The sequence below is a fragment of the Colletes gigas genome, unplaced genomic scaffold, assembly GCF_013123115.1.
Source record: "Colletes gigas isolate AHSC1104 unplaced genomic scaffold, ASM1312311v1 Colletes_gigas_Sc00001, whole genome shotgun sequence".
NCBI classification, from domain to species: Eukaryota; Metazoa; Arthropoda; class Insecta; order Hymenoptera; family Colletidae; genus Colletes; species Colletes gigas.
Window position 1 is genome coordinate 13,017,126 of NW_025106630.1, and position 15,483 is coordinate 13,032,608.

The following is a 15,483-nucleotide window of genomic DNA, read 5'->3' on the forward strand; positions in this document are numbered from 1 at the left end:
TTTATTATCGTTATAGTAGTGATTCCGGAGAGGGCTGTAATCAGGGCGCGAAACACCTGTACATTTTTCTCCAGAAACCTTTTCGTTTGTTCGTGACTCGGCAACCGGGATCGATGAAGCCAAGGCCTTGGTAAAAATTGTCGATCGCGTATTATCTCATCGTTGCCTCGAGGACAAACACTTAATTATTGCGTACTCGTTGCGGAACGAACATTATTGCGCGCTACTCCCGCGATTCGATCGTCGCGATTTCTTTCGAAAACCATAGGTTTATTAACGAAATATCGGCGCTATTTTGACACCGACTCCTTCACCAACAACCTAGAACACTATTTCGGGCATGGGTTGCAATTTTTAATACTATAAGAATAGCTGCTGTGTTCTCGAAACAACTATAGGGTTTTTCTAATAAAATATAACGAGAGCTCTAGATATTATCGATACAACGATGATTGGAAAACAACGATCGAACTCGATTCTGGACTCTGTGGCGGGTTACGTTCACAGTTCATCCCTTTCGACCCCCAAATTGGTAACATCGTTGAAAAATTTTCGGTAAAAAAAATTTCAGTTTAACAGAACGCAGATATAGAGAAAGGGAAAAATGCGGGAAATCGTGAACGTGCAGCTGGGTCAGTGTGGAAATAACGTAGGAGGTAAGGTAGGACGGTTAACCTCCGCTACAGTTTCGGGTATTTTCCATTACTCGTGCAACGAACGAACGGCATTTTCCTCCTAGTTTTGGGAAGGAATCGTCGACGAGCATGGTTTAAGTCCCGATGGAATCTTTTGCGGCGAATCGGACCTCCAATTGCAGAGAATAAACGTGTACTTTACGGAAGCGCCAGGTATCCATCGAATCTATGGCTCGATTACTTAGAAACGATTCTCGGAGGTCGTGGTCTGAATACAAAGCGGCGCGATTTATTTAAACGAGACGGAGCTACGGAAGGATCTTTATTGTATCTTCCACGCTATTAACGCTGCTACGTCAATTTGTTATTTTGCGGTATTCCTAATGCCGGCGACGTTATTAAAAAAATTAGGATATAGGTTCGTTCCGAGAAGCGTTCTAGTCGATCTCGACTCGGGAAGCTTGAACTCGTTGTTGTCGGGACCGTTTGGTAGACTGTACAAACCAGACAACTTTGTTGCGGGGCATGCGAGTGCAGCGAACAACTGGGCCAAAGGTTACTACACCGAAGGCTCCGAACTAGCCGACACAGCGCTTGACATTATTCGCAAGGAGGCTGAGAACTGCGACCTGATACAAGGTGATCGCCATCCACATCGAAAACTCTAGTTTGGAAGTATTTCGTTGGAAATCGTGATTCCTCTTGCAGGTATCCAAGTGGTGCATTCGCTGGGAGGTGGCACAGGTTCCGGAATGGGTTCCTTGTTGGCTACCAAGATGAAAGAAGAGTACCCAGACCGGATTCTCAAGACTTACAGCGTGATACCTTCGCCGATGATGTCGGACGTGGTGGTGGAGCCCTACAACGCGATACTGTCGATTGGAAAATTCATGGAGTTCACGGACCAAACCTATTGCATGGACAATCAGGCTCTGCATCACATTTGCACGCGAGTATTGAAGATTTCCACGCCCACGCTCGCCGACGCGAATCACCTGATCGCCAGCTGCATGGCCGGCATCACCGCCAGCTTGAGGTTTCCTGGACAACTGAACACCGACCTGAGGAAGCTGCAAACGAACATGGTGCCGTTCCCTCGGCTACATTTCTTCGTTCCGGGATACGCGCCGCTCACCTCGAGGAGCTCCGCCCCTTATCAGATGCTTTCCGTACCTGCGCTCGTGCAACAATTGTTCAGCGGCAACAATATGTTGGCAGATTGCGACCTGTTGCTGGGCAAGTTCCTCACCGTGGCGGCCATCTTCAGGGGCAGAATGTCCACCAAGGTTCGACGACGCAAATTCGTACCTTGACTCGTACGAAGAACGATTTATAGAAACTAGAATAGACACATTTTTATTCGATTCGCTTTTACAGCACGTGGAGGAGCAGTTGTTGAACCTAAGGAACAAGAACAGTCCTTACTTCGTCGAGTGGATTCCGAACAACGTTCAGACCGCGATCTGCGACATCCCGCCTCGAGGAATCTCCATGAACGCCACGATGGTGTCGAACACGACCGCGATTCAGGAGACGTTCAAACGCCTATCGAACCTGTTTGACGGTATGTTGAAGAAAAAAGCATACCTGCACTGGTACACGGCGGAGGGAATGGACGCGAGCGAGTTCCTCGAAACTCAGACGAACGTGCAGGATCTCGTTTCCGAGTACCAACAGCACCAGGAAGCAGCGGTCGAATCCGACTTTGTGGACGAGGCTCCGGTGTTGGACGATTTTGATCTATAGGAAAAGGTAATGATAACTCGTCCAAACAACGACGAACAAGATTCATGGTTTAAACCGACGACAGCAGAAATGAAGCAAGAGGGCCAACGATGGCCGGATACTTGAAAAATTCGTATATTTTCGTAAGGAACAAACTTGCGCTACATTTAAACGCGTGCCACGGTTATACGCATACTATATAATTCTGTGGATGTAACGAAGAAGGCAGATTTTTGGTCGAGGTGCTTTGGTGTTTGGTCGTTACAGATTGTCGTCCCGCGAGCCCTGGAAATTCGTTCCACCCATCGAGTGTCCCATCGCGTCGAGCGAGCACCGCGTCGTCGTCGAGGAGAAGGTTCGAGGAGGTTGTGTCCTCGCGAGGACAAGTTTCGCGTCGAAAAAACATGGCGATCAAAGAAACGAATCGATTACCATACACGCGTGCATATAAAAATATAAAAAGATTCCTCGAACGCGGCTCGCGTCGACCAAGACGTAGCTGAAAGGGAAAGAGACAGACACAAAGAGTTAGTAGAATGAACGGGAGCGATCGTGATCGGACGACTCCCGATCGGTCGGCCTACGAAGCCTATTCGATCGTAGATCTACTCTTGCTCGCAGGTCTCGAAGTCGTCGGCGCATTCCTCGGCCTCAAAGTCCTCTTCAGCGGTGGCTTCCTGGTATTGCTGATACTCGGAGACCAAGTCGTTCATGTTCGATTCCGCCTCGGTGAACTCCATCTCGTCCATGCCTTCGCCGGTGTACCAGTGGAGGAACGCCTTTCTTCTGAACATGGCCGTGAACTGTTCGGAAATCCTCTTGAACAGCTCCTGAATGGCGGTGGTGTTCCCAATGAAGGTGGAGGACATCTTGAGGCCTTTCGGCGGGATGTCGCAGACGGCTGTCTTCACGTTGTTGGGGATCCATTCGACAAAGTACGAGCTGTTCTTGTTCTGCACGCTGAGCATTTGCTCGTCCACCTCCTTCATCGACATCCTCCCGCGAAACACGGCAGCCACCGTTAGATATCGTCCGTGTCTGGGGTCGCAGGCGGCCATCATGTTCTTCGCGTCGAACATCTGTTGCGTGAGCTCGGGCACCGAGAGCGCCGAGTACTGTTGCATGGATCTGGAGGTCAGTGGCGCGAAACCTGGCATGAAGAAGTGGAGACGGGGGAAGGGCACCATGTTCACCGCCAGCTTCCTCAGATCGGCGTTCAGTTGACCCGGAAACCTGAGGCAGGTCGTGACCCCGGACATGGTCAGCGAGACCAGGTGATTCAGGTCGCCGTAGCTGGGATTCGAGACCTTCAGGGTGCGGAAGCAGATGTCGTAGAGGGCTTCGTTGTCGATGCAGTAGGTCTCGTCGGTGTTCTCCACCAGCTGGTGGACGGAGAGCGTCGCGTTGTACGGTTCCACCACGGTGTCCGATACTTTCGGCGACGGCATCACCGAGTACGTGTTCATGATCCTATCGGGATACTCTTCGCGGATCTTGGAGATGAGCAGGGTGCCCATGCCGGATCCGGTACCACCACCGAGAGAGTGAGTCAGCTGGAATCCCTGGAGGCAGTCGCAGTTCTCGCATTCCTTTCTGACCACGTCGAGGACAGAATCCACCAGTTCGGCGCCTTCGGTGTAGTGACCTTTCGCCCAGTTGTTCCCAGCTCCGGACTGCCCAAACACGAAATTGTCGGGCCTGAAGAGCTTTCCGTACGCTCCCGAACGAACCGCGTCCATGGTTCCTGGCTCGAGGTCCAATAGAATGGCTCTGGGCACGTACTTGCCTCCGTTCGTTGACGTCGCGACTGAAATAAGTTAAGCGATCGATCCAACAGTCTAATCAAGCTATCTTTAAATCGTGAATATAATGAAAAACTGAAAAGGGTTACAGTCTTGTATGTATTTATCTCCTTGCATGGAAGTTTCCGAACGTCGTCGAAACTCTAACATTTTCATGTTCACTGTCGGAAAACCAAGTCGTGAAATCGCTTCGCAGACGACGCTTAAGCAGTGGAACGTGAGCGTTTATGCCAAAGACGGCGCCGCTCGTGCTTCTTACGATGCGTCACGTCTTCCATATTAATCGGACCTAACAACGTATTGTCATTCCGACCAAAAACCCTCGACAACGTCTTTAAATGGCCGACGGAAATACGTATACGGATTCGAGCGACGCGTGGTTTGTAAATTAGCCGCGCGAGTGACTAATTTTTCGTTTCGAGAACGAGCACCGCGATATATCACTGGTCGCCTAATTTTAAATAATAATTTATATTCCTCACGTTCGCGCTTTCTATTTCATTTCTATTTCTAGACAACATACAAGGCGCGATTTATTCGATCCGAGCACAGGTTTATTTAAAATTTGTTTTTGTCTCTTTTAAATATGTACCTGCTTGCCGTGTAACTTTTAGAATGGACGCCGCACCGCCGCGCGGCACCTGCGCAGTAGCGAGAAATTCAACGGTCAATGACGCTTTTCGCGCGCGAATTTGCCGTCGGAGGGGCGTAGGTCGTGAAAAAAAAAAAACATAAAACCATCCACGCGAATTCTGTCGCGACGGATCGGGGAGAAAGCCAAGGGTGGAACATACAAAGCCGGCTATTTCGGTCGTAAAACGTGATCTTTCGTGTCGCTCGTTTTTCCCCGCGTTCCACGTATTCGACGCGAGAGTGGCTTCTATTTTCGAGCACGAAACTCGCTGAAACTCGCTGAAACTCGCTGAAACTCGCTGAAACGTTTGGTGCCGTGTAATCTGTAGAAAATCGCGATTGTGGTCGGTTTCGAGAGTCGAGAGTGACAGAAAGCACGAAGCACCGACCTTTTTGTTGGAAGAGACGCGTGATTCTGTTTAACGTTACGATTAAAATAAAGGAAAGTTACGGTCAATTAGATTCTCGATTAAAACCAGCGCTTGAAACGATTCCGAAAATTACTGTTTCAGACTCGAGTGTATGTACAAATGGCCGCCATTGTAGATCGAAAAGAAAAATTCGTTGTTCAATTGTAATCGACGAATAAAAAATGGCCAACTTCGGCGATGGATTCTCCTTACCGGAAGCCTCATTGTAGTAGACGGAAATTCGCTCTAGCTGCAGATCGCTGTCTCCGTGATAGATGCCCGACTGATCGATACCGTGCTCCTCGGAAATCACTTCCCAGAACTGCAACGAAAACGATCTTAAATTGTATGTAGAATTTTTAAATAAATTAAATGTAAAATATTCATTTTTGTGACTTTTGTTATTCGATATTCCTGGAATTTAAAATCGACGATAGCAATTATGTTTCGGGAGTTTTGAGAGAATCGGGTGAGGACAAGGATAACCCGCGACGTCCAAAAATAGAAAGACACGAAATTAACGCGGCCTCTGCCCCCTGGCTCGCGTCCCCACCCTCTCTGGGCCCCAAGTCGTTGCTCTTCTCCATTTCCTCGCCTTCACTATTTTCTCCCGCCTATTAATAGCCAGCGAACACGCCGTGGCGACGACAACGCGAACCGATCCCCTAGAATATTCCAAGCGCCAACATCCCTAGTGCCTTGGACCAATCAAAGAATTTTTCTACCTCCGCGTCCACGGTACACCAGATCTAACCCTGACCACGATCTGACAATTAGGGTTGAATCCAATTACTGTTCCATCTAAGGACCATTACTTTCTAAGGTCTTTTCTTTCTCCTCGAAGTACTATAACTTCCAATCGTTATTTTTTTTTATAACAAATCGAACAACCGGGTAATTTCCATCGACGATGGGAATCTGTGCGTACGATGCACGGGTCGCGGACAAAGCGCCGCGGCGACGCGCGAACTCGATCATTAATGACCAGTTAATCGTTCGTCAGCCAGCAATTAAGGCTTAATAGATCCGCGCCGCTACTCTGGCGAGATCGAGCCGAGATCTGTAAGCGAGGTACTGTTAATTATTAGAGCGGCACAGCCAATTAGGGTTGCCCGTTCTCTCTCCCGTCCAATTACTCCAACGGTCCAACGGACCTCGGCTTCGAGCAGAAACGAACGACGCCCCTTTGTTCCGAATGCGATTTACAGTCGGTCGGCCGACGCGCCGCGGAGGCGTCGTTTTCCACGTGGAAGAGTTTAACGATCATCCCGGGAACCGGGGGACTACGCCACATCCGCGAGAAACCTCTCTTAATCCTGGAATTACGGACGCCGCGAACAAACTGGAGATCGTACCGAGAATTAGCCATAGAATTTCCAACTTCTCCAAATCTGTAATTTACCCCCGCAATCGAAAAAAATTTTCCCGTGAATGATTTGAAATATTTTAATTTAATTTTTTAATAACTTTTTAACGAAACCTCGATCAACAAATTAATATTCTTGATTTTCGTTTTATTTTCGCCTCTAGAAACCGTTAAATATTATTTTAAATAATGCACGTTGACAAAAAAGCTATATTTGTGTGCTTATTTTTGTCGCAAAGGTACCAGAAAAAGTTTGAATAAAGTAGGCGACCCTGCAGGTGTGACCTCTCCTTACGAGTATGGCTTCCTTTCGTCTAGTCGCGCAAAACAAATACCACGACGACTGCTTCGGAGGTATGTACAATATCCTCTTAACTTGGGGGTTCCCATGTCTCCGAAAATACTGCAGTCGATTTTTCCGTTCGGTGCAACGGTGAATACAGGGGTTGAGAGGCTAGAGAGTCAAGAGTCTACCCCCTCCCCAGTCGTTAACAAATTTTTGACTCGAAAACCCCATATTTGGGGAGGAGTTGAATCGCGTAGAGCTGCATCACTATACTCGAGTAACCCCCGTGACCACTCTACACCCACGTCACGTGGTGTAGTTACGTTTTACGTTCGGTCAGGACAGTTATTTGTCCCCCTACTTCTATTTCCATGAGTCACGACGACACCAGTTTGCTGGATATACTAAGTACTTCCTCCCCACTATCGTCCGACATTTACCCTTTTTCTCTGAAAATTCAATCCCTCGAGCAACGATATCGTCCAGCCAGGCAACCAGCAGCCCAACACTGTTTATTTTAGTTACGAGAGTCGAGTTATTTTCAAACCCGGAATCTAGAAAGTGCCAGAAGCATAGGTTGCGGTAGGTAGGGACACGGACAGAAAACAGCACCCTGGTGTCACGAGTGTTTTCGAGTATGGTGTGCTTCCGCCAAACCGCGAGGAAAAAGCATCAGGGATATAGTTACACGCGTAAAATAGACCGAATCAGCGCAGCGAAAAAATAATTTCTTCTCCCGAGCGTATAAATCGATCTTTTCGATCGGCAAATTCCAAGAGCGCGTTTCTGCGACGGTTACTTGGTAATTGGGTAATTGGACGCCAATGCACGGTATCGATATCGGTATTGGCATTGCCATTTAATTCCGAAGCCAACTTGGCGATCGTTTCGTTTCCTTGTTCGTCTGGCTCGAGCGGTCGCGTCGTCTTTTCAATCGACGAGTTACGTGGTCCTTTGGCCTCCGTCTACCGGAGAAGAACGAGACTCTTTAAATTCCATCTGATTACCAGTCGCCGCCTTATCCTTAATTCGATTACCAGCTCGGTGAGATGTTTCGGTCTCGAGGGAGAGAGGAAATCTTTCCGTTTCAAAATAATGGACCACTCGCCACGATCGAGAGAAACGAACAAGTTAATGATTACGTTCGATCATTCCGTTAGAATAATTTCAAAATGCATTTCGTCTGGATAACAAATCGTGCAATAATTGGTGAATTTAAAAAACGTAGGCTCGATAAAAATAATTTAAAAAGCCTCCAGAGTCTAGGATCTATGTACAAGATAAAAATATCGAGGAATCTGATCGAACGACACGCAATTTCGGAACCTTTCGGTTGACAATTTACATACTTTCGAAGAAATAAAAATTCCGTGAAAATTGGAAAATGATATAGTTCCGGTGTTGGTAAGAGGAAAATCTCGGTGCTTGGGTGGAGGAATCACGACCTACCTTCGCGCCTATCTGATTTCCGCATTGTCCAGCTTGCAGATGCACGATCTCCCTCATTCTGAACGATGGCCGGCGGTCTTTCTATGCCCTTGACAGTGTCTACGGGGGAAAAAAGGTGCGGTCCGTAGCGAACAGCTGATGATATATCCCTTGGGGAGTAGTCCCGGTCCCGGTGTCCGCGAAGACGTGGAGCGTGTGCTTGGAGTGCGAGGAACGCGCGCGGAGAGAGCGTGTGCAGCGAAGCGGGTGTTCGGAGCCGACTGTCGTGTCGCGCAGGACTTCCTCCAGGCCGGAGTGGAACAGAGCGGAGTGAAGAAGAAGAGCCCTACGGAGCGAAACTGACGAGAAATACGCGCTCGTGTCGGTGTCCTGAAGTCGACTCTCGTCGTCTCGAGCCTCCAGGCTTCGCCTTACGGCGCGGAACGCGCGCAGGGGCAACGGGGGCAACGGGGGAACGGGGGGCGGGATGATCACCGCCTCCAAGTGCAACAGAGACGGTCAAAATTCTTTTTACAGAAATAAGTAACAGCCCGCGAAACGGAATCGGAATCGTTGCTTAATCTTCCAAGACTTTCTAACATCCAAATAATTAATTCGAAACCCTCTCTGTTGCATTAATTTTCCAATTTATATTTCGAGCCCACCGTTGACTTTGTAGTTGCTGTAAAATGCAAAGCAGGGTCAGAAAATGGCGACCCGGTGATTAGAAATATGCATGCGGGCGGAAGAAAGATATCTGCGCGAAAACCCGTTATCCATTTATTGGCTAATGGTGATCGTGGACGTTGGGAATCGAGAGCACGCACAATGGCGAACGTAATGACATTAGTCTCATATGTATATCTGATTTATTCAAACGAACCCCTTCGATAAGAAGGGTAGTGTAATCAAGGGGCGGTAGCGGTCGAAATATTGTTTTCCACGAAGCCTTGTTCGTTCGGACGAGCCTGCGATCCACGGCGCAACGTCGATACGCGTACGCGCGGAAAAAAAGGCCCCGAAAGAAAGTGCATATTTTCGACGCCGAGAGGCGAACAAAGAGCAACCAGTTGGCAACGAGACGGGGGCGAGCGAGAGATAGGGACGGAGTTACAATAATAGAAGGAGGGCTTTTACCAGCGGCAGGGGATCGTGAAAGCGTAGAACAGCCCGCGCAGCTGGAGACGAAGCTGCGTCTCGATTATCCTCGTTCTCGACGAGCCGCGATGAAAGCGAGCCGAGACGGCGACGTTTTAAAAGTGACTCGACCCATTCGGATAAAAAGATCCTGGAAGCTCCTTCCAAACGTTCAGACTTTCCAGCGATATCGAGGCCCCGAGAATCCAACGGAATAAAAATACATATTTCTGCCTCCTGGGAATCGCAAGGACGTAGCCCTCGAGAGGTTATCCTCGCTCGAGTTGCATTTCCGCTGGATGCGCCTACAGTCCATCGAACAGGATATCCTGTTGTCGTTTTTTTTCTTTCTTTTTCGTTCGTAATTGACAGGCACGGGCATCGAACGTTACGACATACGACAGCGAGTCACGCATTTGATTATTGGCACGACAGTCCGATTGTAAACGACAGGCCGATACGACCGATGCAACTTTAAATTTAAATAAAACGAATACAGTATAATATAATTTAAATTACCACCACGATACACCCAACAACAGAATCGATATTGCGGTTCGTTGGAACAAATAAGAGACGTAACAAGGGCCCACGAAAAAATGTCTAAAAATGTCTCGAACTAGTGGCGAATAGTTTCAGCAGAAACATAAAGACTACCGTCGGGACCGTAACGTATTCCGAAATCCGACTTCGCAGCGAAGAGGTTAGGTTCCTGTTACCCCTTCTAACTGTACTCTGCCAGTGAAAGATATTCCTTCTTTGCATTCGGCCACTAAACCAAGCGAGTTTTGAATAGAAAAGGAACTCGAATCCCGAGAGTTTCGCTACACGTCGACGTAGAATAATACAGTTCGTAATTAGCACGCGGCGACTCGGGCTGGATCGAATTCGCGAAGCGAGACGCCCGACACCGCATCGCTACGTATGCATGCTTGTATGTATGTATGTATAGCCGAACGATGAGTCACGTCGCCCGTCACGTCTGCCGCTTTGTCAAACGCAACTGACCAAAAGACACTTTATTTAATTAATTCATTTGTTAAACGGATAGTTTTCTAATGAACCCATTATTGTAAGAGACGTGTAACGTAATGCACGTAGATACTCGGTATCGAACGTATAATATCGATCGTTGTAAATAAATCTCGAAAGAAATACTTTTTGTTTGGAAGGCCCATCTATAAGTGGAAACAAACGAGAATTCTTCGTTGTCTTTGTATTAATGGAAATTGCGATTAGAAAATTGCGCATTAGCGACGAATTAGAGGAGAAAAGGGCAACGACATCGTAGTTATCCCCGTTAATGTGCGAGGGCGTTGGAATCTGGAAAGAGGAAGTGGTCGCAAATCAACGTTATTTGGTACAGTCGTGTTTCGATCGAAGCAACGATAATGAACGACGACACACACGTGTTGTAAAAGACGAATCAGTGTTTTAAAATTTACGAACCAATACTACTGTCAAGACGGACGACCGGTCTAATTAGGTCATAAATCTAGTTAAATATTTCGTTCACATTGCGACGTCTCGATTACGACTTGACCGTATCAATTAATCCGTTGGGCGACTAGCAACACAAACGAGTCATACAACTACACCTTATTGACTTCGGAGGCGCAATCTAACTACCATACCGACCTGAAAGTATATTCGATCGAACATAGTTAGGGCGCCATCGCGCGCTGGAAACAACGTACCATTTCTCGACAAACTTCGACGTTTTCCCACCAAGTTTTTTACACCGTATTTTCGGAAAAAGAATTTTTGTCTCATAAATGCGTAGGATTTCGAGGGTATGTGTATTCACAAAAAATGATTATAATCGAACCCCGCAACTGAAAATAATTTTTTCAGAATGATTTAAAATTTTTGAATTTCGTCGGTAAAGTTCACCAACTGGAATTTTTTTTCTCGAAAGTTTGGTCACAGATGAGGTATACGAGTAGACCTTTCACCACAGATTCTCTGTTTTTTATTTTAAATTGTAGTATATCATTTATTCAAAAAATAACTCGACAAAAACGTATTTGCGGCTCGAAATCAGTGTTATCTAAACTATAAGAAGAACGCAGCCATTAGCTCATATTATTTACTATGCAATTAATATAATTATTAATTGCATAGCAAATAATATGACCCAGGTCTCACCGCGAGGAGGTTGCTGCGAATGGAGACCCGCCCTAGCCTCGCCCCAACCACCCTTCCTTTGGCGAGGAATTCGAATACCTATCCAAGAGAGAAGCTATCGAAAAGTTAAAAACGAGCTAGAAAAGGAGCGTTCTTAAAAGAACTGCCCAATCAATATATGAAGAACCTAACAAAATGTCAATACATGTGAGATGATACACATGTTTTCTAAAAACGAAATTGAAATGTGCAACTGCACGCACGAACTCTGATGAAGAGATCGAAAACCTAACGAAATGTTGATACATGTGAGACAATGCAGCACATGTTTTCTAGAAACGAAATTGGAATGTGCAAGTGCACGTACGAATCCTGATTACTAAAGTATCATTGTGTACTTTATTACTAATTGTTCCTTCTTAAATAACAAGACACTCGTACAAAACGACGAAAGGATCCTGAAGATCCAACCAAGAAATGTGCAACTGCACGTACGGACCTTGCATATTAGAGCACTAATATGTATCTTAATACTAATCATTCGCACTTAAATTTACGCACACGTTTCGATAATATTTAATAAACGGCAGGAGAACGCTTTTTTATCTTATAATCTATATACATTTGTACTTATATTCTAACGCAATCTGTAGAAACACGAAGAAATATGAAGAAATATTCTCTTCTTGGTGTCTTCATCGATCCCACGATGTTTTTCTAAAACATACACTCATATACAATAAATATAACCGATATAAAACGAAGATATGACAAGATATTTTCTTCTCGGTGTCTTCGACAATCCCACGATGTTTTCCTGAAACAAAAATTCATACCCAATAAATATAACTCATATAAAACAGAGAAACGTGAAAAGATATTTTCTTCTTGGTGTCTTGATTAATCCCACGATGTTTCCCTGAAACATAAATCAGACAATAAATAAAATTGTATGAAATATTTCTCTTAGAGCGATCAAGATGGAATCTGTGTACAATTTCCAATTCGATTCTTCAATGATTATATATCCTGTAACAAGAACTTGTTCAAAGAATTAATAGCTGAAATGAAAGTGTATTAATGGACACAGAAAAAAATAATTATGTACCGTCACGATAGACTCATGGTAAGCGATCATTATTGAATGAAAATTTAAATTCGTCCCAGTGTTAAGATAAATAAGAAATAGATTGAAAATTTTATTCATTTGTTACCGTTGATTTTATTTTTCAAGAAAAATATTTTCAAGACGTATAAATTGCAATAATTATATTTAACTGTATTGAAAACTAAATTACGTTCGTGCAGAAAAAGCAATAACGAACGAAAATGTCGATTCTGCGCGGCAATTAATTCTCAATATGAAATATCGAATTGCAATTTGCATATCCTTTTGATGCAAGCATTCTATTTTCCATCAATTAAAACAATGATCGCGAATAAACTTTGATTTATGCAAAGAATACAGAATATTTATAAAAAATTCGCTATTTATAAATAACAATTGGATCGCAAACGTTATTATAACCCGTAAAAATTACCAACTCTAAGAATGAATAATTAATGATATAAATATCTATATAGCAATCATAAATTCAATATACAATAAAATTAATCATAATATAGAATTTTTAAATGCATCACAAATCTGTGATGAAAATACATTCTCATATACATATTACAGATTTTAATATGTTATGAAGAATAAAACAATTGGTCTATTCACAGCAGTATTTTCAAGCAGTATTTCTTTTGAGAGTAAACTCATAATTGGAATAAACGTCCACTCGTCTTAAATTCAAACAACCCGTGAGTGGACCATTCTTTCTTTCGCAACGCTAATTTATAAAATAAAAAGCTATACGCGAATGGTGCTTGTTATTCGTAAAATGAACCACGCAGGGTTCCTTTATTAATTAAATCGCGTGCACCTATATTCAATCATGCGCAACACTAATTTTAATAATGACGTTGAGCCATCCGAGGCTTTGCAGATTCTCAGCTTGCTTCTCGATGATCCTGGTGCAGTGGCCAGCGTTTTGGCCAGCTTTTGGGCATTGAATCGCAACTCTAATTAATAAAAAACGCGACAAGTCAAGATCGCAACGCTAATTTATAATATAAAAATTCCAAACGCGATTTATAACAATAAAAGCAACCGCGAATGGTGATTGTTCGCAACGCTACCCTGAAAAGTAAACGCGAAAAATAGTAATTCGCAACGCTAAGAGCAAACCGATCGGTTCATTCGCAACGCTATTCTTAAATAACGATAAAAGCAATCGCGTATGGAATTCGCAACGCTACCCTGAAAAGGAAACGCGAAAAATAGGAATTCGCAACTCTACGAGCAAACGCGATTATTGTATATTCGCGACTCTATCTTTAATGGAAATACATTTATGTTTCGCAACGCTAATGCAAATCGCGTTGCCCAAAAACGCTGGATCAGGTGCTGGCGTCTTCGGTTGTAGCTAGAAACATACATGCACAAAATAATCTAACTACTTCAAGCTACTTCAAACTACAATAGAGTGGCACATATGGGGATGAAGTTAGACGTTTTAAATATCGCAACACTACGGGGCAACAACGCGATAAATCAACAATCGCCACGCTAATTTATAATAGAAAAATTCCAAACGCGATTTATAAGAATAAAAGCAACCGCGAATGGTAATTATTCGCAACGCTACCCTGAAAAGCAAACGCGAAAAATAGTAATTCGCTACTCTAACAGCAATCGCGTTTACTAATAATTCGAGACGCTATTTTTAAAGCAAACGCCCGGTTCCTAGGTTTGCATAAAGACAATCGCGAATCGTATTTATTCGCAACACTGATATATCAACGCGATCAATATTTGTTCGCGACTCTACAAGCAAACGCGAACATTGTATATTATTCGCAACTCTAACTTTAATCAAGGGCTATTGGTACATGTGCATAGACATGTACTGGCCACAAAATAAACTAACTACTACTAGTACTACAATTGGGGTAGAATTTGGGCATTGAAAATATCGCAACTCTAAAGAAAAAATCGCACGATTGATCAAGATCGCAACGCTAATTTATAGTATGAAAATTGCAAACGCGGTTGATGTCCATCATATGTATAAAAAAGTAAAAAAGCAACGCGAATCGTGATTGTTCGCAACACTACCCTGAAAAGGAAACGCGGAAAATGGTAATTCGCAACTCTACGAGCAATCGCGTTTATCGATAATACGTAACGCTACTTTTAAAGCAAACTCCCGGTACCTAAGTTTGCGTGAAAACAATCGCGAATGGTAATTATTCGCAACACTACCCTGAAAAGGAAACGCGAAAAATAGGAATTGGCAACTCTAAAAGCAAACGCGATTATTGGATATTCGCAACTCTATGTATATCATAACCGCGAGTTATGGGGAGGGATGGCTGGCATGTATGGTGCAATCATGTACCATCAGGTACATGCATACGTGAGCCAGACAAAAAAATAAACTAACTACAACTACAGACGAGTTAAGTGACAAAGTAGCAATAGGAATGACTTTCCATCCTCATCCGAGGATGAAGATGAAAAGCCATTTGTTGTAGCCCACTCTTGAAACTGTTTGTCAGGGCCTCTTCAGCTCATATAGAGCCTTTTCTTTCTTCGGCGGTCCTGCCGATGCCTGAAACTTACTTAAGACAGGGCTCGAGATTTCGTGCAATACGTAGTCTTGCAACAATATACGAATTGTTGCAAGAGCATACGTGGTGAATCTCGAGCGGGACGAACGTTTCGAAAGGGACCTGATCACGACCGCGAGCGCGAGAGAGCGACTTTAAGAGTCGCGCGATTCGAGGAGTCGAAAATAAAGCCGAAACAAACAGCACAAGTGCACCGTTTGAATCAGCAAAATTTCTACTCTCGAAATCGTAACTACAGGAACAGAACTGCCAC

The 15,483-nt window shown here is 44.5% G+C and overlaps 2 protein-coding genes across 6 annotated transcripts; one reads left to right on the forward strand and one right to left on the reverse strand.

Moving 5' to 3' along the window:
* The first annotated feature begins 174 nt into the window (after positions 1–174).
* LOC122395632 (tubulin beta chain-like) lies at positions 175–2,412 on the forward strand. Of its 2 annotated transcripts, none has more exons than XM_043393374.1 (5): positions 175–661; positions 740–866; positions 1,047–1,274; positions 1,344–1,921; positions 2,013–2,412. In XM_043393374.1, the coding sequence occupies exons 1-5, from the start codon at positions 605–607 to the stop codon at positions 2,379–2,381; spliced, it is 1,359 nt and encodes a 452-aa protein (XP_043249309.1). In that variant the 5' UTR covers positions 175–604; the 3' UTR covers positions 2,382–2,412. The 2 variants fall into 2 exon arrangements, with proteins under 2 accessions (XP_043249309.1, XP_043249319.1); XM_043393384.1 differs by having other exon boundaries at positions 740–848.
* A 101-nt stretch (positions 2,413–2,513) lies between these two features.
* On the reverse strand, positions 2,514–9,882 carry LOC122395606 (tubulin beta chain-like). Of its 4 annotated transcripts, XM_043393319.1 has the most exons (4): positions 9,423–9,882; positions 8,307–8,631; positions 5,419–5,527; positions 2,518–4,167 (listed from the first exon to the last, which is right to left on the reverse strand). In XM_043393319.1, the coding sequence occupies exons 2-4, from the start codon at positions 8,361–8,363 to the stop codon at positions 2,966–2,968; spliced, it is 1,368 nt and encodes a 455-aa protein (XP_043249254.1). In that variant the 5' UTR covers positions 8,364–8,631; positions 9,423–9,882; the 3' UTR covers positions 2,518–2,965. The 4 variants fall into 4 exon arrangements, with proteins under 4 accessions (XP_043249273.1, XP_043249263.1, XP_043249254.1 ...); XM_043393328.1 differs by lacking the exon at positions 9,423–9,882 and having other exon boundaries at positions 2,515–4,146; positions 8,307–8,987; XM_043393309.1 differs by lacking the exon at positions 9,423–9,882 and having other exon boundaries at positions 8,307–8,987.
* Between the last annotated feature and the right edge of the window lie 5,601 nt (positions 9,883–15,483).

What these genes read in the sequence shown, in the direction of transcription:
- LOC122395632 (XM_043393374.1), top strand. Translation starts at nt 605, where the DNA reads ATGCGGGAAATCGTGAACGTGCAGCTGGGTCAGTGTGGAAATAACGTA. An exon ending in GAAATAACGTAGGAGGTAAG is followed by an intron (nt 662 to 739) that starts GTAGGACGGTTA and finishes TTTTCCTCCTAG; the next exon opens with TTTTGGGAAGGAATCGTCGA. An exon ending in GGGGCAGAATGTCCACCAAG is followed by an intron (nt 1,922 to 2,012) that starts GTTCGACGACGC and finishes TCGCTTTTACAG; the next exon opens with CACGTGGAGGAGCAGTTGTT.
- LOC122395606 (XM_043393319.1), bottom strand. Translation starts at nt 8,363, where the DNA reads ATGAGGGAGATCGTGCATCTGCAAGCTGGACAATGCGGAAATCAGATA. An exon ending in GAAATCAGATAGGCGCGAAG is followed by an intron (nt 5,528 to 8,306) that starts GTAGGTCGTGAT and finishes TTTTCGTTGCAG; the next exon opens with TTCTGGGAAGTGATTTCCGA. An exon ending in CTACTACAATGAGGCTTCCG is followed by an intron (nt 4,168 to 5,418) that starts GTAAGGAGAATC and finishes AACTTATTTCAG; the next exon opens with TCGCGACGTCAACGAACGGA.